This window comes from Ammodytes marinus (genome assembly GCF_949987685.1).
Source record: "Ammodytes marinus genome assembly, chromosome: 17".
Lineage (NCBI taxonomy): Eukaryota > Metazoa > Chordata > Actinopteri > Uranoscopiformes > Ammodytidae > Ammodytes > Ammodytes marinus.
The window spans coordinates 4,613,720-4,635,755 of NC_137221.1; the positions used below are offsets into that span (position 1 = coordinate 4,613,720).

A 22,036-nucleotide genomic window follows, 5' to 3' on the forward strand; every position below is an offset into this window, starting at 1 on the left:
GGTTTTAAAGCTGCAGTGTGTAGAATTTTGGATTTTATTTCCTAGCAGATTTTGTAGAAAGTAATTATAATATCCATAAGTACATTTAATTTAGTGCATAATAGCTTTTTCCCTTAGAAAGGGTCTCATATACAGTATCTCACAAAAGTGAGTACACCCCTCACATTTCTTCAAATATTTCATTATATCTTTCCATGGGACAACACTGAAGAAATGACACTTTGATACAATGTAAAGTAGTCAGTGTACAGCTTATATAACTGTGTAAATTTATTGTCGCCTCAAAATAAATCGACACACAGCCATTAATGTCTAAACTGAAGGCAACAAAAGTGAGTACACCCCTGAGTGAAAATGTCCAAATTGGGCCCAAAGTGTCAATATTTTGTGTGGCCACCATTATTTTCCAGCACTACCTTAACCCTCTTGGGCATGGAGTTCACCAGAGCTTCACAGGTTGTCACTGGAACCCTCTTCCACCCATTCATGACAACATCACGGAGCTGGTGGATATTAGAGACCTTGTGCTCCTCCATCTCTCGTTTTAAGAAGCCCCAAAGATGCTCAATAGGGTTTAGGTCTGGAGACATGCTTGGCCAGTCCATAACCTTTACTCTCAGCTTCTTTAGCAAGCCACTGGTCGTCTTGGAGATGTGTTTGGGGTCGTTATCATGTTGCAGTACTGCCCTGCGGCCCAGTTTAAGAAGGTTGAGTGCACGTTTTCAGTGTCATACCGAGAGGTTGGCTTTGGAAAATTGACGTATGAGTGCTGCCAGCATTGCTGAAGAGCTTGAAGGGGTGGGAGGTCAGCCTGTCAATGCTCAGACCATACGCCGCACTCTGCATCATACTGGTCTGCATGGCTGTCGTCCCAGAAGGAAACCTATTCTAAAGATGATGCACAAGAAACCCCACAAAAAGTTTGCTGAAGACAAGCAGACTAAGGACATGGATCACTGCAACCATGTCCTGTGGTCTGATGAGACCAAAATACATTTATTTGGTTCAGATGGTGTTAAGAGTGTGGAGCGGCAACCAGGTGAGGAGTACAAAGACAAGTGTGTCTTGCCTAGAGTCAAGCATGGTGGTTGGAGTGTCATGGTCTGGGGCTGCATGAGTGCTGTCAGCACTGGGGATCTACAGTTCATTGAATCTTAACATGTAATGTGACATACTGAAGCAGAACATGATCCCCTCCCTCCGTAAACTGGGCCACAGGGCAGTACTGCAACATGATAAAGACCCCAAACACACCTCCAAGACGACCACTGCCTTGCTACAGAAGCTGAGGGTAAAGGTTATGGACTGGCCAAGCATGTCCCCAGACCTAAACCCTATTGAGCATCTTTGGGGCATCCTCAAACGGGAGATGGAGGAGTGCAAGGTCTCCAGTATCCACCAGCTCCTTGATGTCGTCATGAATGGGTGGAAGAGGATTCCAGTGGCAACCTGTGAAGCTCTGGTGAACTCCATGCCCAAGAGGGTTAAGGTAGTGCTGGAAAATAATGGTGGCCACACAAAATATTGACACTTTGGGCCCAATTTGGACATTTTTTCTAAGGGGTGTACTCACTTTTGTAACCGGCAGTTTAGACATTAATGGCTGTGTGTCGAGTTATTTTGAGGGGACAGTAAATTTACACTGTTATATAAGCTGTACACTGACTCCTTTACATTGTATCAAAGTGTCATTTCTTCAGTGTTGTCCCATGGAAAGATATAATTAAATATTTGAAGAAATGTGAGGGGTGTACTCACTTTTGTGAGATACTGTATGTCCATATTTCTGCATATCTTGGACCAAGGCCTAGTCGCCGCCATTTTGAAAGTGTCATAGTTGGAATGTCATCAGGTGCATTGTTTAAAATTTAGAATTGTTCTTGTCCTTGAAGGCCACTGTAGCTTCTGTTATTATTCGAAAGGGGTGGGGTTACCCAGGGAGCGTTGCATTCTAGAACTTTGTAGAACTTTCTTGATGATGTCATATTACACACTGCACCTTTAACTCTTTTTAGAATAGAATAAATTAAAGGAGCAGTCAGTTATCTCCTCACAATCCGCTTCCTGTCCAGTGCTAAAACACAACAGAGGCTCTGTAAAATGGCATGTAAACAAAGGGTATACTGTATGTACACAATAAGGGGGCCCACAGTAGCTCACAACATGCCCGTTAACAGAACCTATGGTTGTCTGTTAACACTGGATTTTTCGTCAGTCAGTGCACACACACATTTTGACAACAAAGCATTATCCTGAATTGCTGACTCTAAAATGCTGTTAAAATGCCATATCTCCCTCCACCTGATCTGTTATTTTCATGGATTATGATTTAGTTTGAAGCCACCTCGCAATTCAAGGATTAAATATGGATTTTCTGGGATAGAAAGATAGAGAAAATGTGTATTTGCAATCTACCTCGTGTATAGATGTTGCATTAGACATTATAGTAAGGCAAGGCAAGGCACATTTATATATATAGCACAATTCAGACAGAATTACAGAAATCATCTTGGCCTTTTTTAGCAGTTTCTTATCCTTCTTTTGAATAATTCCACGTCGACCTTCACGTGATTTCTCAGGCATATTTACATTTCCTCGTCTGATTGGTCGAATGCTGCCAACGCCCACCTGACTATTTGAATCTCCTGCATTGAGAAGAATTGCCTTCTCTGCTTATATTGCTTGACCTAGCTCTGATATTGTGAGTGTGTGTGTGTGTGTGTGTGTGTGTGTGTGTGTGTGTGTGTGTGTGTGTGTGTGTGTGTGTGTGTGTGTGTGTGTGTGTGTGTGTGTGTGTGTGTGTGTGTGTGTGTGTGTGTGTGTGTGTGTGTGTGTGTGTGTGTTTGAAGGGCAGTGGATCACCTGAGGCCCGTTCAGGTTCAAATACTGTCTCATATTACAGCAGTTCATTTTGCCTAGTCAGCTGAGAAGTCGCTTTATCACTGACGGCTATAATACACACCTCAGCTAAAACACACACACACACACACACACACACACACACACACACACACACACACACACACACACACAAGAGACACAGTGGCCTAGTTTCAACTGCCGCGACCTCACTTGACCTGGAATTTCAATGTGGGATCAATCAAGATGTGTTATGACCTTTAAAGGGTCACTGTGCAGTTTCAGAGGAGGGGGTTTGTTTTACATTTACAGAGCCTGCGGTTACAAGAGACACAGAATTAATTTTTTTTAAACATGATATTCATTGAAAAAAAAAAAGTTTCTGTTATGTGTTTTTATTTAATTTAAATGTTGAGTCTCCAATCTACTTCCTGACATGTTCTTCTTCTGTGGTGTGTTTCCCTGTAGGGGAATCAGGTGACGGGTTACCTCCTGTTCTCTCTGGGCACGGCTGTCATCGGCTCGCTGCAGTTTGGATACAACACAGGAGTCATCAACGCTCCGGAGCAGGTGTGGGTCATATCAGGGATCTTTGTTTTCGATCTCCAAGTGTGTGTGCGTGTGTGTGTGTGTGTGTGTGTGTGTGTGTGTGTGTGTGTGTGTGTGTGTGTGTGTGTGTGTGTGTGTGCGTGTGTGTGTGAGTGTGTGTGTGTGTGTGTGTGTGTGTGTGTGTGTGTGTGTGTGTGTCTGTGTGTGTGTGTATGTGTGAAGCAGCAAATGTAAGCTTTTTTTATATGAATGGTAATAATCAAATAGATATAAAAATTAAATAATATAATACCAAAAAGTCAGCTGTTGTGTGATGCCTAAATACTTTTATTTTTTTTCATTTTGACATAATATATGTAGGGGAGAACGGGGTAATCTGAGCCAATTTTTTCCTAGATACAGGGGGTGGCTCACATTACCCGATGCCTCAGATTCCCCCGTTCTCCCCTACTTATCACAGATTTTGTAAATAATAATATAATAGGGTAATATGGTTTAATAAGCCTTAGCTTCAACCTAAACCTTTTCAATTGATATTCAAATAATCTTATTTAAATGTATTTCTGTTTGATGATATCTTGATCTCACTGTGACTGAAATAAAGTATACAGTACATTAGCAGTGCATCTTAATTTATAAATTCAGGCAAGATTTGACCAAAAAATATAATAATCCATCTTCATCTAACTACATTTATTTTTTTATTTATTTTTTTTTTTTATAAATATATATACTGTATATATTTTTTTACTATGGAAAAGGGGTAGGATTAAATAAGTGTATACTTCTTCCTGCTCCTTTTCAGGCATATCTCAGCAATACAGATAATTTGTTTTCTTTTGTTTTTTGTTTTTTTGTGAAAACATAATTTTTGTTTATTGTTTTTCCATGCTTTTCGTTTTGTTTTGTATGTTTGATATGTCTGAAATAAATTGAATCAAATATCAAAAAAATAAATAAAAAATTCTTCTCTTCCCTTTACACATTCTCTCACTCTAACCCCTTCATCAGAAACTGCGCGGGTTCTTTAACGACACGTGGATGGAGCGCTACGGCGCCCCCATCACCCCGGGCGTGTGCACCATCGTCTGGAGCGTGTCCGTCGCCATCTTTAGTGTGGGCGGGATGGTCGGCTCCTTCAGTGTGGGCGTCATGGCTGACAGATTCGGCAGGTAGGACATTGACCCTGTGTGTTCCAAATCACACACTCTTTCTTTTTACTTCACTACATACTAAAGTACAGAAGAGTTTTAGGGCCACAGACAGGAGAGAGAGAAAAAAAAAATCAGATAAGGAAGATTTTTTTCATAATGTCGAGAAATGTCAAGAATAAAGACGAATACTCCAAAATGCTATTGGAGTTCGTGGGGCATTTATGTATTTTCAGCATAATACAATTGACTTTCATGTATTGGGACATCCTACATATTCTTCTGGCATACTAAATAGAAGGGAAGTATGGGTATTGGAACACAGGGAATGTTTGTGTGATCAAGCTATGGTGTTGAAGTTTGTTAAATTTGTACTGTCATCTGTAAAGAGAAGCTAAAGCTGTTCCTATTAGATGTCACATTGTAAGTGAATAGTAAGTAGGTGATTTCTAATAATACACTTCTTTAATAAAGTAATCTCTGTCCATGATAGCAAAGCAGACGGAGTACATATATTATACAGAAAGTAGATCAGTAGAACAATGGCCCAAAACCATGTAGGATCAAGCCAAAGCTCATAATGCCTGTTATACTCTTAACATTAAGTTTAAATATCAAAACAAAAACCTTGTCTGTATGTTGCACCGATAGACATGTCTATTTGGAGATTTTCTGGGCATTGTTTGGTAAAAGCAAAGTAAGGAAATATAAGAATTTAAACCTGCAGTGTGTATAATTGTGGGTTTTATTTCCTAGCAGATTTTGTAGAAAGTAATTATAATATCCATAAGTACATTTAATTTAGTGCATAATAGCTGAAAAAAATGTTTTTAATTATTTTTTTACCTTAGAAAGGGTCTCATATATGTCCATATTTCTGCATATTTTGGACCAAGGCCTAGTGCCGCCATCTTGAAAGTGTCATAGTTGGAATGTCATCAGGAGCATTGTTTAAAATGTAGAATTGTTCTTGTCCTTGAAGGCCACTGTAGCTTCTGTTATTATTCGAAAGGGTTGGGGTTACCCAGGGAGTGTTGCATTCTAGAACTTTGTAGAACTTTCTTGAGGATGTCGTATTACACATTGCACCTTTAAAGAGGAATACAGTTAGATATAAAAATGTTAATGTCTTTATCGAGTATTACTTTGCTTTGAAACACACACCACAAGATTAAAAAACTGATTCTGCGACCCGCTCCCCATTTATTCCTTAGTGTCTTATTTATTAGTTAAAGGTGCAGTGTGTAATATGACATCATCAAGAAAGTTCTACAAAGTTCTAGAATGCAGCGCTCCCTGGGTAACCCCAACCCTTTCGAATAATAACAGAAGCTACAGTGGCCTTCAAGGACAAGAACAATTCTACATTTTAAACAATGCACCTGATGACATTCCAACTATGACCCTTTGAAGATGGCGGCACTAGGCCTTGGTCCAAAATATGCAGAAATATGGACATATATGAGACCCTTTCTAAGGGAAAAAATAATAATTCAAAAAAAAATGTTCAGCTATTATGCACTAAATTAAATGTATTTGGATATTGGATATTATAATTACTTTCTACAAAATCTGCTAGGAAATAAAACCCCAAATTCTAATGTCTCTCAGTGTTTTAATGTCTTAAACCTTCTGAATGTTTCCATGTCTCTGTGAGTGATACCAAACGTTCTCATAGTGTCGTCTGACTGTCTGAGCCTCAATATAACGACTCTAAACTACGTGAGCGTTTTCCTGTAATGGTTGTGTGTATTTCCTGTGTGGTTTTGGTCAGAACTGTCACAATCCATTAGTCCTAATGCAGGACATTAAAAGTCTGTCTCAGGGCGCGGCTCTAATGTTCCCCTGAGTTCTAGCTTTATTCTGTTTGTCTCTTAGTCTCACCACGCCATTAAAAAACATTGTTTGTATACGTCTGTGGGGACATTGTTGTTTTGAACACTGCTGTTAAATGTGCTTTCCAAAAACAGTGAAAGAAAGCTGGGGCTCAAATTGGAGACACATGAAGCTTTTTTTAAACTTTCCTTAAAGGTGAAGTCAGTTATTCTGGAGAACGCTTTTTGTCAAAATCAGTGAACATCTCCTTATAATGTGCGTGCCTGTCCAAACTAGTATGTAAAGAAAGGTTTTGTAAACAAAGGGGGCCCATCGTAGCTAGCAACATATCCGTTTACATAGCCAAGGCTGTGTAATAATAACCCTGCATTTTTTCAGCGCACACACACAGGTAGCAGATCACGAGGAGATATAAATAAAACTCAGTAGTAAAATCAGTTTTTCATTGCTAGCATTCCCCTTTTATTCTCCAGGCGTCGGACAGTGTACAATCAATTTAATCGCAGCTAACATTCCCTTCCCTTCTTTCCCCAGACCTTTAAGTTATCCATGCTGTGGGGGCGCCTTTAGCTCAGTTGGTAAGGCGTCCCCCTCCCACCCGCGGTCATTCTCTGCTTGTCACTCCCCTCTCTGCCCCATTTCACCTCTGTCTCTCTGCACTATCAATAAAGCATAAAAAATGCCCAAAAAATATCTTTAAAAAAATAAATAAAGTTATCCATGCTGTGTATAAAACCCTGTACAGTCAGTTTTTCATCATTGCTATCATTCCCTTCCCTCCCCAGACGTCGGTCCATGTTCCTGGTAAACATCTTGGCAGTGATCGGGGGTCTTCTGATGGGCTTCTCCACGCTGTGTTCGTCCTATGAGATGGTGATAGCAGGACGGCTGGTCATCGGCCTGTTCTGTGGACTGTTCACTGGACTCACTCCCATGTACGTGGGAGAGGTGTCGCCCACCCCCCTCAGAGGAGCCTTCGGGACCCTGCACCAGCTGGGGGTGGTGGTGGGAATACTCATCGCACAGGTTAGAGGCAGGAGGCTTTATAACAATACTCAGATTTAAAGGTGGAGTCAGTGATTCTGGAGAACGCTTGTAGTCAAAATTACTTTTTGGTAAAATTAGTGAATATCTCCACACAATCCGATACCTGTCAGGACTGTGTGCGCACTGAAAAAAAATCAGTTGTCAGTACACAGCCTAGGCTCTGTAAACTGGTATGTAAACAAAGGGCATGTTAACAAAGGGGCCTACCGAAGCTATCAACATGCCCGTTACAGCTAGCGAATCTTGAGGATATGTTTACAAATATTTAACGAAAAGTGATTTATGACAACAAGCATTCTCCAGAATCACTTTGTCACCTGTATCTGTGAAAGGTGCTATATAAATAAACTTTACTTACACACACACACACACACACACACACACACACACACACACACACACACACACACACACACACACACACACACACACACACTAACCCAGCTGTATGGCCCTGTGTGTGTGTAGATCTTTGGTCTTGAGGCTCACACACACACACACACACACACACACACACTAACCCAGCTGTATGGCCCTGTGTGTGTGTAGATCTTTGGTCTTGAGGCTCACACACACACACACACACACACACACACACTAACCCAGCTGTATGGCCCTGTGTGTGTGTAGATCTTTGGTCTTGAGGGTCTGCTGGGCTCGTCGACCCTGTGGCCTGTGCTTCTCTCTCTGACGGTCATCCCCGCGGTGCTGCAGTGCATCCTGCTTCCCTTCTGCCCCGAGAGCCCCCGGTTCCTGCTCATCAACCTCAAACAGGAGGAGCAGGCACGCAAAGGTAACCACACACACACACACACACACACAGGCACACAAAGGTAACCACACACACACACACACACAGGCACGCAAAGGTACACACATACACACGCACACACACACACACACAGGCACGCAAAGGTAACCACACACACACACACACACACACAGGCACGCAAAGGTAACCACACACACACACACACACAGGCACGCAAAGGTACACACACACACAGGCACGCAAAGGTACACACACACGGGCAGGCAAAGGTACACACACACACACACACACCTACACACACACACACACACACACACACACACACACAGGCACACAAAGGTGTAGTATGTATAGTTAACTTACGTATAGCAAATGTATAGTTAACTTACAGGGTGAGACCAGGAGAGTCATGGAGATATTTCAGCTCAGAGCGCAGAGTCCTTGAGCAGACAGAAGGTTCTGGCGTCTGTCCAGCTCTGTCTGTAGCTCAGCTCTGTCTGTAGCTCAGCTCTGTCTGTAGCTCAGCTCTGTCTGTAGCTCAGCTCTGTCTGTAGCTCAGCTCCACTCTGAAGGGCTCACACACTTCTCCTTCACACCTCTCAGTCCACACACACACAAACAAACGCACGACTCTCTGCAGCACCGTTTTTCAGTGTCTGTGTATTTGTGGAGTCTCTCTATCCTTGTTCTCAAGATTCAAAATACATTATTTGTTTGCTTTTAAAATAGAATTAAAACAGCACAGCACAACTTAATTATATCATTACAGTAGTTGGTGGCTCTAAGGCGGTTTTCCTTCAAAACAAAAAAAATCTAGTGAAGACCGTTACCTTGAATTTCTTTTGTTTTTTTCCCAGCGTTTTAATTTTCTACAGCCTGACTGGAGGCTCGTTCACAGTCAGACTGTATTGTTTTTCTAGTAAGTTATTCTGGTGGTGGCGCTCTATTCACTGTCGCTGTTTGGATCCTTACCCCAGTGTGTAAGTGTATTGATTTAGTCTCACCCAGATATCTCTTCACTTGTGTTTTTCTTCTTACTATATTGCATCTTTGAAAGGAGCCTTGAACTGAAAGGCCTACTTCACCGGTTGGAATATGAAGGTGTATTGAACTCTGAGATCCTATTTAGTATAAATGTGCAAAAAAAATTGAAATCGGATCATCTTAGCCTGAGAAAAGGCAGAAAGAGTGTTTTATGGTCTCACTGTCTAACCCTACAGTTTCCTTCTTGTGACATCACAGTAAGGGTTAGGATTAACAGGACAGCTGGGCCAAGGGAAGACTAAGGGAAGACTGAGGGAAGAAAAACCTCATTCATTATATTATAATACTTATTTTATAATGATAGAACGCTGGTTCCGTATGGGTGAAGTATTCCTTTAAGAATGCCATTGCCAATGACTGCTGATGTCCTTGTTCTGCATATGACAAATAAACAAATTAAATCTATTATTTCATTTTCATTTAACTTTTATTTATACTCGAGAGACTCATTTGCAATGATGTCGAGTCAAAAAATGCAAAAAGAAAAAACAACAATACATACACAATATACAACGCAAACACATCAAAGTTAACAGTGGCTCAAGCAGCAGCAGAAATGTGAACATTAACATCTCTCAAGTTATTTTAATAGAGCACTTTACTAATGTTTAATGCTAAATTTAATTGTGTTTTAATCTGAAATGTATAACTACAGCTGTGTGTATTGACTCATGGTACATATTAATTGTATTATTCACTGTATCTCTATCACTGTATTTAATGTATTTAGTATCTTTGATTGTATTTTAAAGCCTGACCCAGGGACAAAGACTGCAAATTAGCTGAAGCTAGACGTCTTATATGCATCACATTTTCCCATTTTTTTGTGGCAATGTTGCATGTATTGTCCCTGTCAAATAAACATTAAAATAAAAATAAAATAAAATACACAACAACTGACAGTGATGTAGAATGGTAAAGTTAGTAAGTAAGTTAGCTATTAATACGCTGTTGTGCCGAACACACCTGTTGATATTGTGTTGTTGTGTTGTCAGCTCTGGTGCGTCTCCGTGGCAGCGAGGATGTGAGTAAAGACCTCCAGGAGATGAAGGAGGAGAGCGCTAAGATGGCCGCCGAGAAGAAAGTGACCATCTATGAGCTGTTCCGCTCGCCGGTCTTCCGCCAACCGCTGCTGGTCGCTATCATGCTGCACCTCTCACAACAGCTGAGCGGCATCAACGCTGTGAGTGAGCTGCACACACAGAGACAGGCACACACACACACACAGAGACACACACACACACACACACACAGAGACAGACACACACACACACACACACACACATACAGTGGACACGAGCAGGCACAGGCACACACACACACATGCGCACAGATGCACAGATACACACACACACACAAACACAGATACACACACACACACAAACACACACACACACACATGCACACAGATGCACAGATACACACACACACACACACACATACATCTATCACAACAGCTGAGTGGCATCAACACTGTGAGCACAGATACACACATACACCTACATACACACGTGCACACACATGCGCAGATACACACACACACACATACATACACACAAAATATGCTAGGGAGAGGGTTAATACACAGTCACTTGCTAAACCCCCTATACCCTTGTCTTTCAGGTGTTCTACTACTCCACGGGGATCTTCAAGTCGGCCGGTGTCAAACAGCCGATTTACGCAACGATCGGCGCCGGTATCGTCAACACTGTCTTCACTGTGGTGTCTGTGAGTGAAATGTCATGTCACACGTATGATCCATTAGTGGATAGAGCGCATACCATATTGGCCCAGTGGTCGCTGGTTCAAATCCGACCCGTGGACCTTTACTGCAGGTCATCCCCCCTCTCTCTCTCTCTCTCTCTCTCTCTCTCTCTCTCTCTCTCTCTCTCTCTCTCTCTCTCTCTCTCTCTCTCTCTCTCTCTCTCTCTCTGTCTCCCCATTTCCACTCTGTACTATTTAATAAAGAAAATGAAAATGCCAAAAAAATTATCTTTAAAAAAATATTTGCCTCTTTCCTTCCCCTGTACGTGTCTGTGTGTATTAACCCTCTCTCTCTCTCTCTCTCTCTCTCTCTCTCTCTCTCTCTTTCTCTTTCTCTCTCTCTCTCTCTCTCTCTTTCTCTCTCTCTCTCTCTCTCTCTCTCTCTCTCTCCTGCAGCTGTTCTTAGTGGAGAAAGCCGGACGGCGGACGCTTCACCTCCTTGGTTTGGGTGGAATGGCCATCAGCGCTGTACTCATGACTGTGTCCCTGCTACTGGTGAGTACAATGTGTTCATTGGGTGTCACTGTCCGCTACTTTAAAGGTGGAGTCAGTGATTCTGGAGAACGCTTGTTGTCAAAATCCCCTTTTAGTCAAAATCAGTGAATATCTCTGTACTGTGTGTGCTGGAAAGAAATAGGCTCTGTATATTGGTACGTAAACAAAGGCTATGTAAACAAATGGGGCCCACCATGACTAGCAACATTCTCATTAACAGAGCCCTAAACTGTGTATTGATACCAGAATTTTATTCTCAGCACACACACTGTACGGACAGGTAGATCATAACGAGATATTCATTGATTTTGACAAAAGTGGATTTTGACAACAATCGTTCACCAGAATCACTGACTCCACCTTTAAATAATCCCTTAGAGAATATTATAATAAAGCCTATAGAGTCATTGTGCCTCCCTCTATTTTTTTAGTTTGACCAAAAAGTAATTCTCCAGAATCACTGACTCCATCTTTAATTAATAACTTGTGTTAATCAGTGAATATATAAAGCCTGAATCATTGTCTAAATGTCCCTCTTCCCCTCTCTCTCTCTCTCTCTCTCTCTCTCTCTGTCTGAGCAGAAGCATTACACTGTGATGAGCTACGTAGCGATAGCCGCGGTGATGCTGTTCGTAGCCATGTTTGAGCTTGGTCCCGGGCCCATCCCCTGGTTCATAGTGGCAGAGCTGTTCTCCCAGGGCCCCCGTCCCGCCGCCATGGCTGTGGCCGGATGCCTCAACTGGACCGCTAACTTCATCGTAGGGATGAGCTTCCCCAAACTAGTGGTAAGGGATAAGGGAGGGGTGGGACGTCCTGGTTTCACTTTTATTTTATTTTATTTTGCAGATATTTTTGTTTGATTTCAGTTTTTATAATAACTGGATGATCTGGTTTCAACTCTAAATAATTGTATTTTGTTGTGTTTTATTTTACTGTAACTATTTACTTGCAGCTTTTTTCTGTTTTTTCACATTTTATATAGTAGTTTAATTGAAGGGACTACGAGGAGCTTTCTTTTTTTGTTGATTTTAGCGCCCACTTCCAACCATCAGTACAAAGAATGCTATTTTTATAAAGTGTTTCTTAATGCCTTTGCCCAGGAACAACAGCTGGCATCGTAAAAACCTACTTCCCTTGTCCATAAGGGGCTGCAAGAATGGTCACAAACTGAAAGTTCCTCGTAGCCACATTAAAGATCATATTGAGTGATAACACAGGATGTAAAATGTATTCTTCCTACCCATACCCCCTCTCTCTGTCCCTCTCTCTCTCTCTCTCTCTCTCTCTCTCTCTCTCTCTCTCTCTATCCCTCTCTCTGTCCCCCCCTCTCTCTCTCTCCCTCTCTCACCCCCCCCCCCCTCTCTCTCTCTCCTCCTCCCTCCCTCTCTGTCCCCCGCTGTAGGAGTGGTGCGGTCCGTGGGTGTTCCTGATATTCGCCGTCTTTCTCGTGCTCTTCTTCATCTTCACCTACTTCAAAGTCCCGGAGACCAAAGGCAAAACCTTCGATGAGATCGCTCAGTGTTTCGGCGGCGCCCCCCCTCCCAACTTCTCCTGTATCGAGGACCCTCCTGCCAGCGTTAGCAGCACAGCCACCACCGTCCCAGCACCAGCGTCGCCCGTTAAAGAGAAGGTCCCGTTAGTGCAGGCGGCCGCAACAACCCCGTCCCAGCCCGCCACAGAGAGCACGCCCCTCGAAGACAAATCAAACTCCACGGTGCAGGAGAGCTTGTAGAGCTGGTTAAATGTCGGTTTTTAAAAGTAGTTTTTAAAGCTATTAGTGCGTAACTTTTTTCGTAGGAATTATTGTCGGTTAGTTTTAAGATCTAGACAAAGGAGTTGAGGCCTTGTTGATTAAGCCTATTATCAGCTCCACAAAAATTCTCTTTGTAATTGGAAAGTGTGGCGGGGTTTAGAAACTGGTGCCGCCCCCCCCCCGGACACTGGTGCAGGAGCTCAGAAATATCACAAGAAGAGCCCAAGAAATGTTTTAGTTGTTGATTCTACTGCTAAGAAAAAACCTGGACGTACAGCAGAAGGTATACAATCCATGCGTGATCACCAAAAGGCTTACCTCATGTAAATACACCGACAGTGTTCTTGTAATATCTCAAGAATTCCTCATGGGGGGGCGACAGAAGTTACGCACTATAGCTTTAAAAGGTGGTGATAGATAAAATGAAGAATCTCAGAGATTTCAGAAAGAATTCTGTAAATTGTAGTTATTACCTGTCACACCTTGGAACAATAGGAACTAGACCATTTTATATTCATACATACACTTAGACAAAAGCAGCGTTACCAATTAATAGGCTTTTGACCTTTAAAAGGTTTTGCGTTCTGCTTTTCAAACTAAATCCTTACACTTTTGAAATATATTCCCTTCCTTAGCTGTTAAAGGGCAGTATCCATTGTGCAAAAATAACGATCAATTCTACTGTACATTCCTAGAAATTTAAGCTACTCTCATCAATAGGATAGGGGTTTTTTTTCAAGACAGCTGTGTGTCTAGAAAAGAAGGACACATTTCGAACACAGGTGGTGTTAAAGACCTACTTCACCGGTGGAAACATGAAGGTGTATTGAACTCTGAGATCCTGTGTAGTATAAATGTGCAAAAATGTTTAGAAATCGGTTCATCCTAGCCTGAGAAAAGGCAGAAAGAGTGTTTTATGGTCTCACTGCCTAACCCTACATTTTCCCATGTGTGACATCACACATGGGAAAATGTAGGGTTAGGATTGACAGGACAGCTGGGCCAAGGGAAGACTGAGGGAAGAAAAACCTCATTCATTATATTATAATAGCGATTTTATAATGATAGAACGCCGGTTCCATTTGTGTGAAGTATTCCTTTAATAGAAATGGTGACTGAAATCTGTTAAAGGTCAAATTGTCCATTCACTTTGGAGTTCAGGTCCATGTTGTGTGTGTGAGAGGTCAGGTTTATTTTTATTTAAATTCACGTTATACGACATTCCTTTAATTGTGGATATTTTAGTGCAATATAACTTTGTAGCTGTAGTTTCAATTAAGTAATATTTATATTTATTGCCTATTTATTGTCTATTAATTCCTGACATGTTTTCAGAGGCGATTCAAGCGATTTTTTCAATTTTATTTTATTATTATTTATGGCTAGGATATGAGCGGACAACCTGGAGAGCTTTTAAGCAATGCCAAAGTACTTAAATTACAATTTTCAACTGTGTTTTAATTCATCTTGTAAAATTCTGGTTTGGGACATTAGCACTGACACAAGCTTTATACAGAATGGGCTTGACCATGTCTAATGGTAGAAGCTGGAATCCACAAGTTAATTTAACATTATTTTTAAAAGAAAAAAACACTTGTTTCGACCCCTGATCCTTTGAATTGTGTTCAATTTCTATTCTGAATACTAATTGGCAAAATATATATATATAGAGGCAAACAGACATTCCTTTGTGGTTGAATCTTGTGGATTATTGTTTTACTGAAAGGTCTTAAGGGTCTTATTGGAAAAAAATATTGCCAGAAAGTGAAATCCTGACAGTTGTTTATGAATTTAAGGACCTTGCTAATGACTGTGGACAAAAAACATGTTGGCTAAATTGTTTTACCTGCGTAGCTCAAAAGTAGGGTAACGTGCAATGTACTATATGAGATATAAAAAAAACTATATATATGAGTATTTATTGTAGAATTTAATTTTTTTATAAAGTATATTAAATCATTATATAATCCACTAAAGCCAATTTTAAAATGGTATTGCTTTCCATACGAGTCACGTGAATTCTAGCTCGGAGAATATGCATCTATACTGACAGTTAAAATCAGGGTAAAACATTGTATTTGTTAATCTGTATTTAGACGCACTTTGTTAACTAAATAAGCAGCCATTAAACTAGCATTAGAGCCACAATCAATACTATAGAAATCATTTAGCACAGCAGCGCCTTATGTCAAAATAATAGTAATTAAAATCCTTATTAATCCAAGCTAATTGAATATATCTGGCCCAAGCTGTAACTAGAATACATGAGAATTGTAGAAGGAAAATGTGCAATCAATCAATATAGAAACCTTAATTTAAAACATCTAAAGGAGCTGATAATGAATTGAGGCAACTAAAGGGAAAGTGCTAATATTAAGAATGTGTACGGAGTTGAGTGGAAGACCAAATGAATTCTGGAATGGTTCCTGTCCTTTGATTAGAATAATATATATTTTTTTTTAATTATGTGAATTTTAACTTATAAGTATCTGATGACACATTTATTCAAGCCATTTATTCAATCCATTTAAATTTGAGTTTTTTTAAATATTTATTCCAAAGCAGACTTCAAAAACTGGATGCAGGATTTTTTGCTAAGAATTATAACTCGTCTTAGTCATTTTAAAGGCAAAAACTTTAAGGTGAAGATGCCATAATATTAGAAGAACCTTTCTACCCGCTGAAAATGTTAAATTATGTAAATTAAACAAATTAACCGATTAATAGTCTAGCCTTTACCTGTGTAGGTGAGAAAGCTAGTAAGTTTATGTATCGTCCAACATCATGTGTGGGTTGAAATTAAACAAAAAACAATGAGATAATTTGTATTATTTAGCTAACAAAACTTGTATCTTCATCTCTTATCTTTGCCTGATGGCTAACTAAACTATCTTGTGCTGGTTTTGAACTTGAACCAGTTGTCAGTATTTTTAAGTAACTAAAACTTCAATTTACTTACAAGACACAATTAACTAATTTTTTAAAAAAAATATTAAAAAATTTGATTAAAATTTCCCATGTGTTTCAGAATGCTAACGTGACGTGTTGTGATTGTGTTAAAAGCCAAAATGCACTGGACAAACCTTTTATAGTGTGGAACTTTTTTTTATTATTATCATTGCCTACATTCTAAACAATTATCTGACAATATTTTCTTTTTAATTCCACCAAGAGTAGTACAATAAAATTAAGTAAAATAGTAAATTATGAAATCTAAAATCGTGTAGTATAATTGACTGAAAACTTTTAGCAAACGGTATAATCTAACATGAAAAATACCAGTTTAGACAATGATAGAATTTATATTTTTTTCCTCCATAGGTCACAATGAAAATGTTGTTAAATTGCTTCCTATGTGTTTCTGGCTTCTGTTGTCGAGACGCTGTGAACGTAGTGACGCTTTGTCTAAAAAGTTTGCCATGTTGTAGCGGATTTTTACACATGTGTATGTATCGCAAGAAATGTGTGCATTATGTTTGGTGTTAAAGTGTGTGCCACAAAGTATATTTTCTATATTCTGAATTGACTGTGTGAATTACTGTAGTTGGAAAAAGCATTTGAAAACAGTGATCCACGCTTCACTTTGAAATTATAAATATTTATTCATTTATTTATGTATTATTTAAATATTGGCTACACTGGAGAAGTATCTATCTTAACAAGAAAAAAATCAATCAATGTTTGGCGTTAGTTCTAACTTTTGACTGGAGTGTGTCCTTGCCTTGTATTGAAACAATGACTGAAAAGTTGATTATTTGAAAACTTGAAAATACTCTTGACACTTGTTTTGAGAAATATAAGCCTGTAAGCCTCATTTGAAGTGATTTAAAATCTTGTTAAGATGAATATTTCTTGCAGTGGGGACACATATTGTGCACAGAATCATGGCTTGGTTGTGTAATGCTGTATTAGTGGATGATAGTGTGACGTAGCTGTGTGGTTCACTCCTTTTATGGCAGTGTTTCAGTATTGTATTTCGAGCTGTTTTCGCAGGGTCCCGCTTGTGTTTGTGGCTAAACACTTTCACTAAAATTCACCAAAAACTGAGTCTTAACATTGATTTAAAATGCTTTCTACTCCTACTTGCATTTGTGTGATGTGCACACACTTGACACTCACTAGTACACCCCATTTCTCTCAGTGCTGGTGTGAAATGAAGGTAGCTCATAGATAAGAGTGAAAAAAACAAATTAAGATTAAGGTAAACATATGAATTTTAACCTTGTAAAGAATGCCTAAATGTTGCTTTTGACCAGTGCTGATCTGTTTTTTTCGTCGGTGCACCACATTTCAAAAGGCCCGGGTGCAATCACACCTACAACGTATTTTATTCTGGTTCGAACAATAGCTGAAAAGTTCAAATGATTTGTGTGTAGGTTACTGTGCAGTTTCAAGTGAATCTGGGTTGGAAAATGAAACTTAAAAAACACTCAAATCAACTTCTTTGATGAAGATTTCGTAACTTCTCATCCCAGAAAAATGGATATTTTTGGAAAAGTTTGGAAGACAAATAAGTAAAAATAAAAAAGCCAAACGTTCATTGTTTTATTTTTTAATTAATTGTCCCTTTGAAAAAAATGAACTATCAAAGTAAAAGTGGAAGCAAAACACTGCACTCTTAAAGACAACTGTATTCACCATATATTATATCAAGTATGGATTTGATAGCAGACATGGACCAAGGTTGCACACCGCCCTTAATCCTATAACCATTTCACTGTTCATGCACATTTACCAACTTAGAATAAAACCATCTCCACTAACTGTACAAAGATAGTTACATAGAGTTTAAGTGTTCTTTGTAAATATGTATTTTCTAAAAGAGTTCTATTTATATGTTGACCTGCGCAGTCATACGTGTGTTGTTTATTTATTTATTTTTGGGATGCACATGTGTTTATTTTGTCAAAGAGAGAAGCAGTATTTAAGTTGTACATTTTTCTCCTTGTGTGTGTGTAATTTAATTTTTTTTTTTTTAGCCGTCTCTCTTTCATTTTTTAACTTGTGTGTTTCTCCTCACTCACTCACAGCCGTGTATTTTCATCTGTGTGCATATTCAGGTTTAGCTCAGAGCTGTTCATACTAATTGTCAAGTTGTCCATTTCTGTATGATGTTCCAAATTATTTGCTATGATGATGTTGACAGCATCTGTATAATAAAGCAGCTCTGAAAATCATTTATGTTGTTGTGGCACAGACTTGAGTCGAACTGTAAGAAAAATGCTTTGGCTGCTGTGATCTTTGTTTTCGTGTGTGTGTGTGTGCGTGTGCGTGTGCGTGTGCGTGTGTGTGTGTGTGTGCGTGTGTGTGTGTGTTGGTTCCGATCTGCTGAAACTGTGTAAATAACTGTGTAAATGTATGTTTTTATGTTATCGCGTACTGTATCCCAAGTCTGCTATTTGTGCCTCTGTATACCTCACGCATCCACAGACTGTTATTCACTGTATGTGTGTGTGTCTGTGTGTGTGTGTGTGTGTGTCTGTGTGTGTGTATGTGAGAAAGCTTTCCTCTGCTTCTGTGTGTACCATGTGTCACTCAGTCACTTGATAACACACACACTCAAAATGTTACTGTGTTGGATAGCTGTTATTTACACGACTTAAGTATTTCAATAAAAGTGTTTGTGAGAATGTTCTGAGGGCTATACAGACATGCATCAAATTTACTTGCCATTCTGTGACTATTATCTGTATGCTTTTCCGTGTCATAAACAGAAGAAAAAACGAAATAAAATAATACTGACAGCATGTTAAGGGTGTTTGGGATGACACTGTTGATGAATTAACTGATCAACTTGAGAGGGGATAGGCGAAAAGACACATTTCAATGTAGCAATTGACTTATAAAGGAACTTAACTTTGAACTAATGTTATGGAAATAAACTAAACAGAAGACATTGTACGTAGCTTCAGTTTTTTAACATTTCTCTGATGCCCCCCCCCCTTCACCCCCCAAGCTGTTTTGTTTTGACTTGTGTTTGTACTGTACATAACATACCAGATATACTGTTGTTAAATAAAACATTAATCAGGTAATATTTTCATTTTTCATTTATTTATCCTCAAAAGATCAATTGAGGGGTGACTCCCATTTACAATGATGTCAAGTAAAAATACAATACACACACACACACACACACACAATGAAAATATACAACAAGCTGACAAAGAGACAAGAACAATTCAAACATTCAGATCAAATGGGTGAAGCAGAACATTCAAGGGCACATTTAGAAAAATCATTGCCTATAGGCCTATATCTTTATACACTTATTGTAATATTACTATATAGACAAAGGAAGGCTTTAGAACTTCACAAATAGAACAATCCCAAACAGAATCTAGATAACGGAAAGAGGATGTGTGATAATAAGTCAGAGGTAGGGATTTCCCCGTCGTTCCTAATCACGAAGTCTAGGCTACTTGATCTTTTTACCGTGTACATACCCTACTAGCCTACTAAAGCCTGGTCATTTGCATACTGCAAAATGCAATTGCATATAATGGGGCATCTGGGTATTTTTGTCAAACTGCATTCGACATGCTTGGCACGTCCTAAATATGTTTTTCTGGCATGGCCTGCTAAATAGCATGTGAGTATGGGAATCATCAAGGTGGTCTTGCTGGTGGGGGTGGGAGGTGGAGTGTTTGTGTGTGTGTGTGTGTGTGTGTGTGTGTGGGGGGGGGGGGGGGGGTGGATACGAGGGGGGGCTGCTAAATTCCTGCTGCATCCGTCATCCCGTCGCGCCGGAAAAGGCAGCGCAGCGTAAAAGGAGGCGTTGCCCTCCGACAGAACATCAGCTGCAAATTTATGCAAAACAGTCAAAGCACCAACACCGCTACCACCGCTGTCTCCACTGCTGAGGCCGCGAGTCCTGCAGGGGAAGCCCGAGAAAAGAGCCATAGAGGCGGCGGGCTGCAGAGGCCTGAGCGCCCCAGGGACAGGCCATCCAAAGCGGGCTACTGAGGAGGCAAGACCCGGTAAGGACGGTCCAAGAGACGGAGGGTTAGCGAGAGATGCTAGGAGCAGTAGCATCCAGTGGATCTAGTGTTAACTGGATTTGAAACATGGAGGACAGCAGCTAGTAGCTGACTGTGTCTAGTCCTCTGTGTGTGTGTGTGTGTGTGTGTGTGTGTGTGTGTGTGTGTGTGTGTGTGTGTGTGTGTGTGTGTATGTGTGTGTGTGTGTGTGTGTGTGTGTGTGTCTGCAGCTTAATTACAAGGAGCGTTTCCAGGTTGTGGAGGCTGGGACAGGATGGAGAGGGTGTGTGTGTGGACGTGGGGGGTAATAAAGATAAGCTGCTAGGCCGAGGCTACTGCATTGATGGATGCAGATTATCTCAACACAATAAATTAACAACATAACAATAAAAGAAACAGTGTGGATTCCCAGAGTGTGTGGAAGATGGATAGAATCTGCAGGATTTGAAGGAGAAATGTAATGGGGTCAGTATTGGCCACATACGTGATTGTATGTATTTTTTTTTAAATATTATTTTTAATTGTATCTTTGTATTGGATTATTTTGGACAAAGACCAGATCTCAGCAAAATACATTATTCATTTTTATAAATCTATTTTCTTTCCTTTCAAAGCCTAATTTTAACTTCAGACAGCACCAATAAAATAATGTAATATATAGGCTGTAGCATGGTTTGTCATGTCAACAGTGAGACAATATCTCCAAATTTTAAGAGATTTCTAAAAAAAAATATTGGTCACGACTATTTGTGTTTGTTAAAATACATGTGATATAGCTTCAATATATATCTATTTATTTTAAAAGACATATTTTAGAACGTGCCCCGTTATCAATAGTTTGATGTCAGCCAGTCCTTAACAAAAATAAGTTAAAATATTCTTACCACAATGCATTGCTTAGCTATACTTTTCATTGGTATTTTAAGTATTTATTCAACTGTCTGACTGGGTAACCATGTAGTTAACAAGGTGTAACATTCACATCATAGGCCTATATATTTAACGCTCAGTTCTAGGGGAGAGTTCAGTGTAATAATTAATTATCATTTGGGGCGACTGTGGCTCAGTTGGTAGAGCGGGTCGGCTGATGATCAAAGGGTTGGAGGTTCGATCCCTGCCCTGCCACTTGTGTCATGGTTGTTGTGTCCTTGGGCAAGACACTTCACCAACCTTGCCTCGTGTGAATGTCGATAGTTAGCCTGCTATCGGGGTATGAATGTGTGTGTAAATGGTAACGTGGGAATGGGAACAGGTCTCCCTTGAAAAAGAGTCGGTCTCAATGGGATTTACCTGTATAAATAAAGGTAAAAAAAAAAAAAAATCATGTTGTCTTGCTGACAGAAATATCAAATGTAAAGCTGTTGGAAGTGTCAGTAAAATATAGTGTGTAAACGCCATGGTTACAGAGTGTGACCATGACTTCATCATCAGTGAAATATTGAGTCTATTTCGTAGCGTCTCGGCTCTGTGAAGAACTGTGCTAGTCAGACATGGTGATGGGTGGTTTTTCATCTTTGTGTGTGTGTTGTTGGATTGTGTATGAGTGTGTTTGTGATGTATTTGTGCGTGCGTTTGTGGTTGTGTGTGTGTGTGTGTGTGTGTGTATGTATGTGTTTGGTGTATTTGTTTGTGTGTGTGTCTGGTTGTTAATATGTGTGTGTTTGCTATGTTTGTGTGCTTGTATATGAGTGAGTGTGTGTGTGTGTTTTTGTTATCTTTATGTGTGCATGTGTGTGTGTCTCTCTCTCTGACTGATGGCTGTCTCCTCTGTCTCTCCTCAGTCGCC

At 39.9% G+C, this 22,036-nt stretch overlaps 1 protein-coding gene across 1 annotated transcript in view; it reads left to right on the forward strand.

Moving 5' to 3' along the window:
* The window catches only part of LOC307264142 (solute carrier family 2, facilitated glucose transporter member 1-like), a gene marked incomplete at both ends in the record, with an annotated part of 19,136 nt that extends 5,887 nt beyond the window's left edge, over positions 1-13,249 (forward strand). Inside the window, 9 exons of the mRNA XM_080045413.1 lie at positions 3,328-3,429; positions 4,420-4,580; positions 7,181-7,421; positions 8,073-8,235; positions 10,254-10,441; positions 10,882-10,986; positions 11,419-11,517; positions 12,099-12,302; positions 12,920-13,249. Of these exons, the coding sequence (XP_079901539.1) occupies positions 3,328-3,429; positions 4,420-4,580; positions 7,181-7,421; positions 8,073-8,235; positions 10,254-10,441; positions 10,882-10,986; positions 11,419-11,517; positions 12,099-12,302; positions 12,920-13,249 (1,593 nt within the window). The remainder of the gene's footprint in view (positions 1-3,327; positions 3,430-4,419; positions 4,581-7,180; positions 7,422-8,072; positions 8,236-10,253; positions 10,442-10,881; positions 10,987-11,418; positions 11,518-12,098; positions 12,303-12,919) is intronic.
* Positions 13,250-22,036: the final 8,787 nt, after the last annotated feature.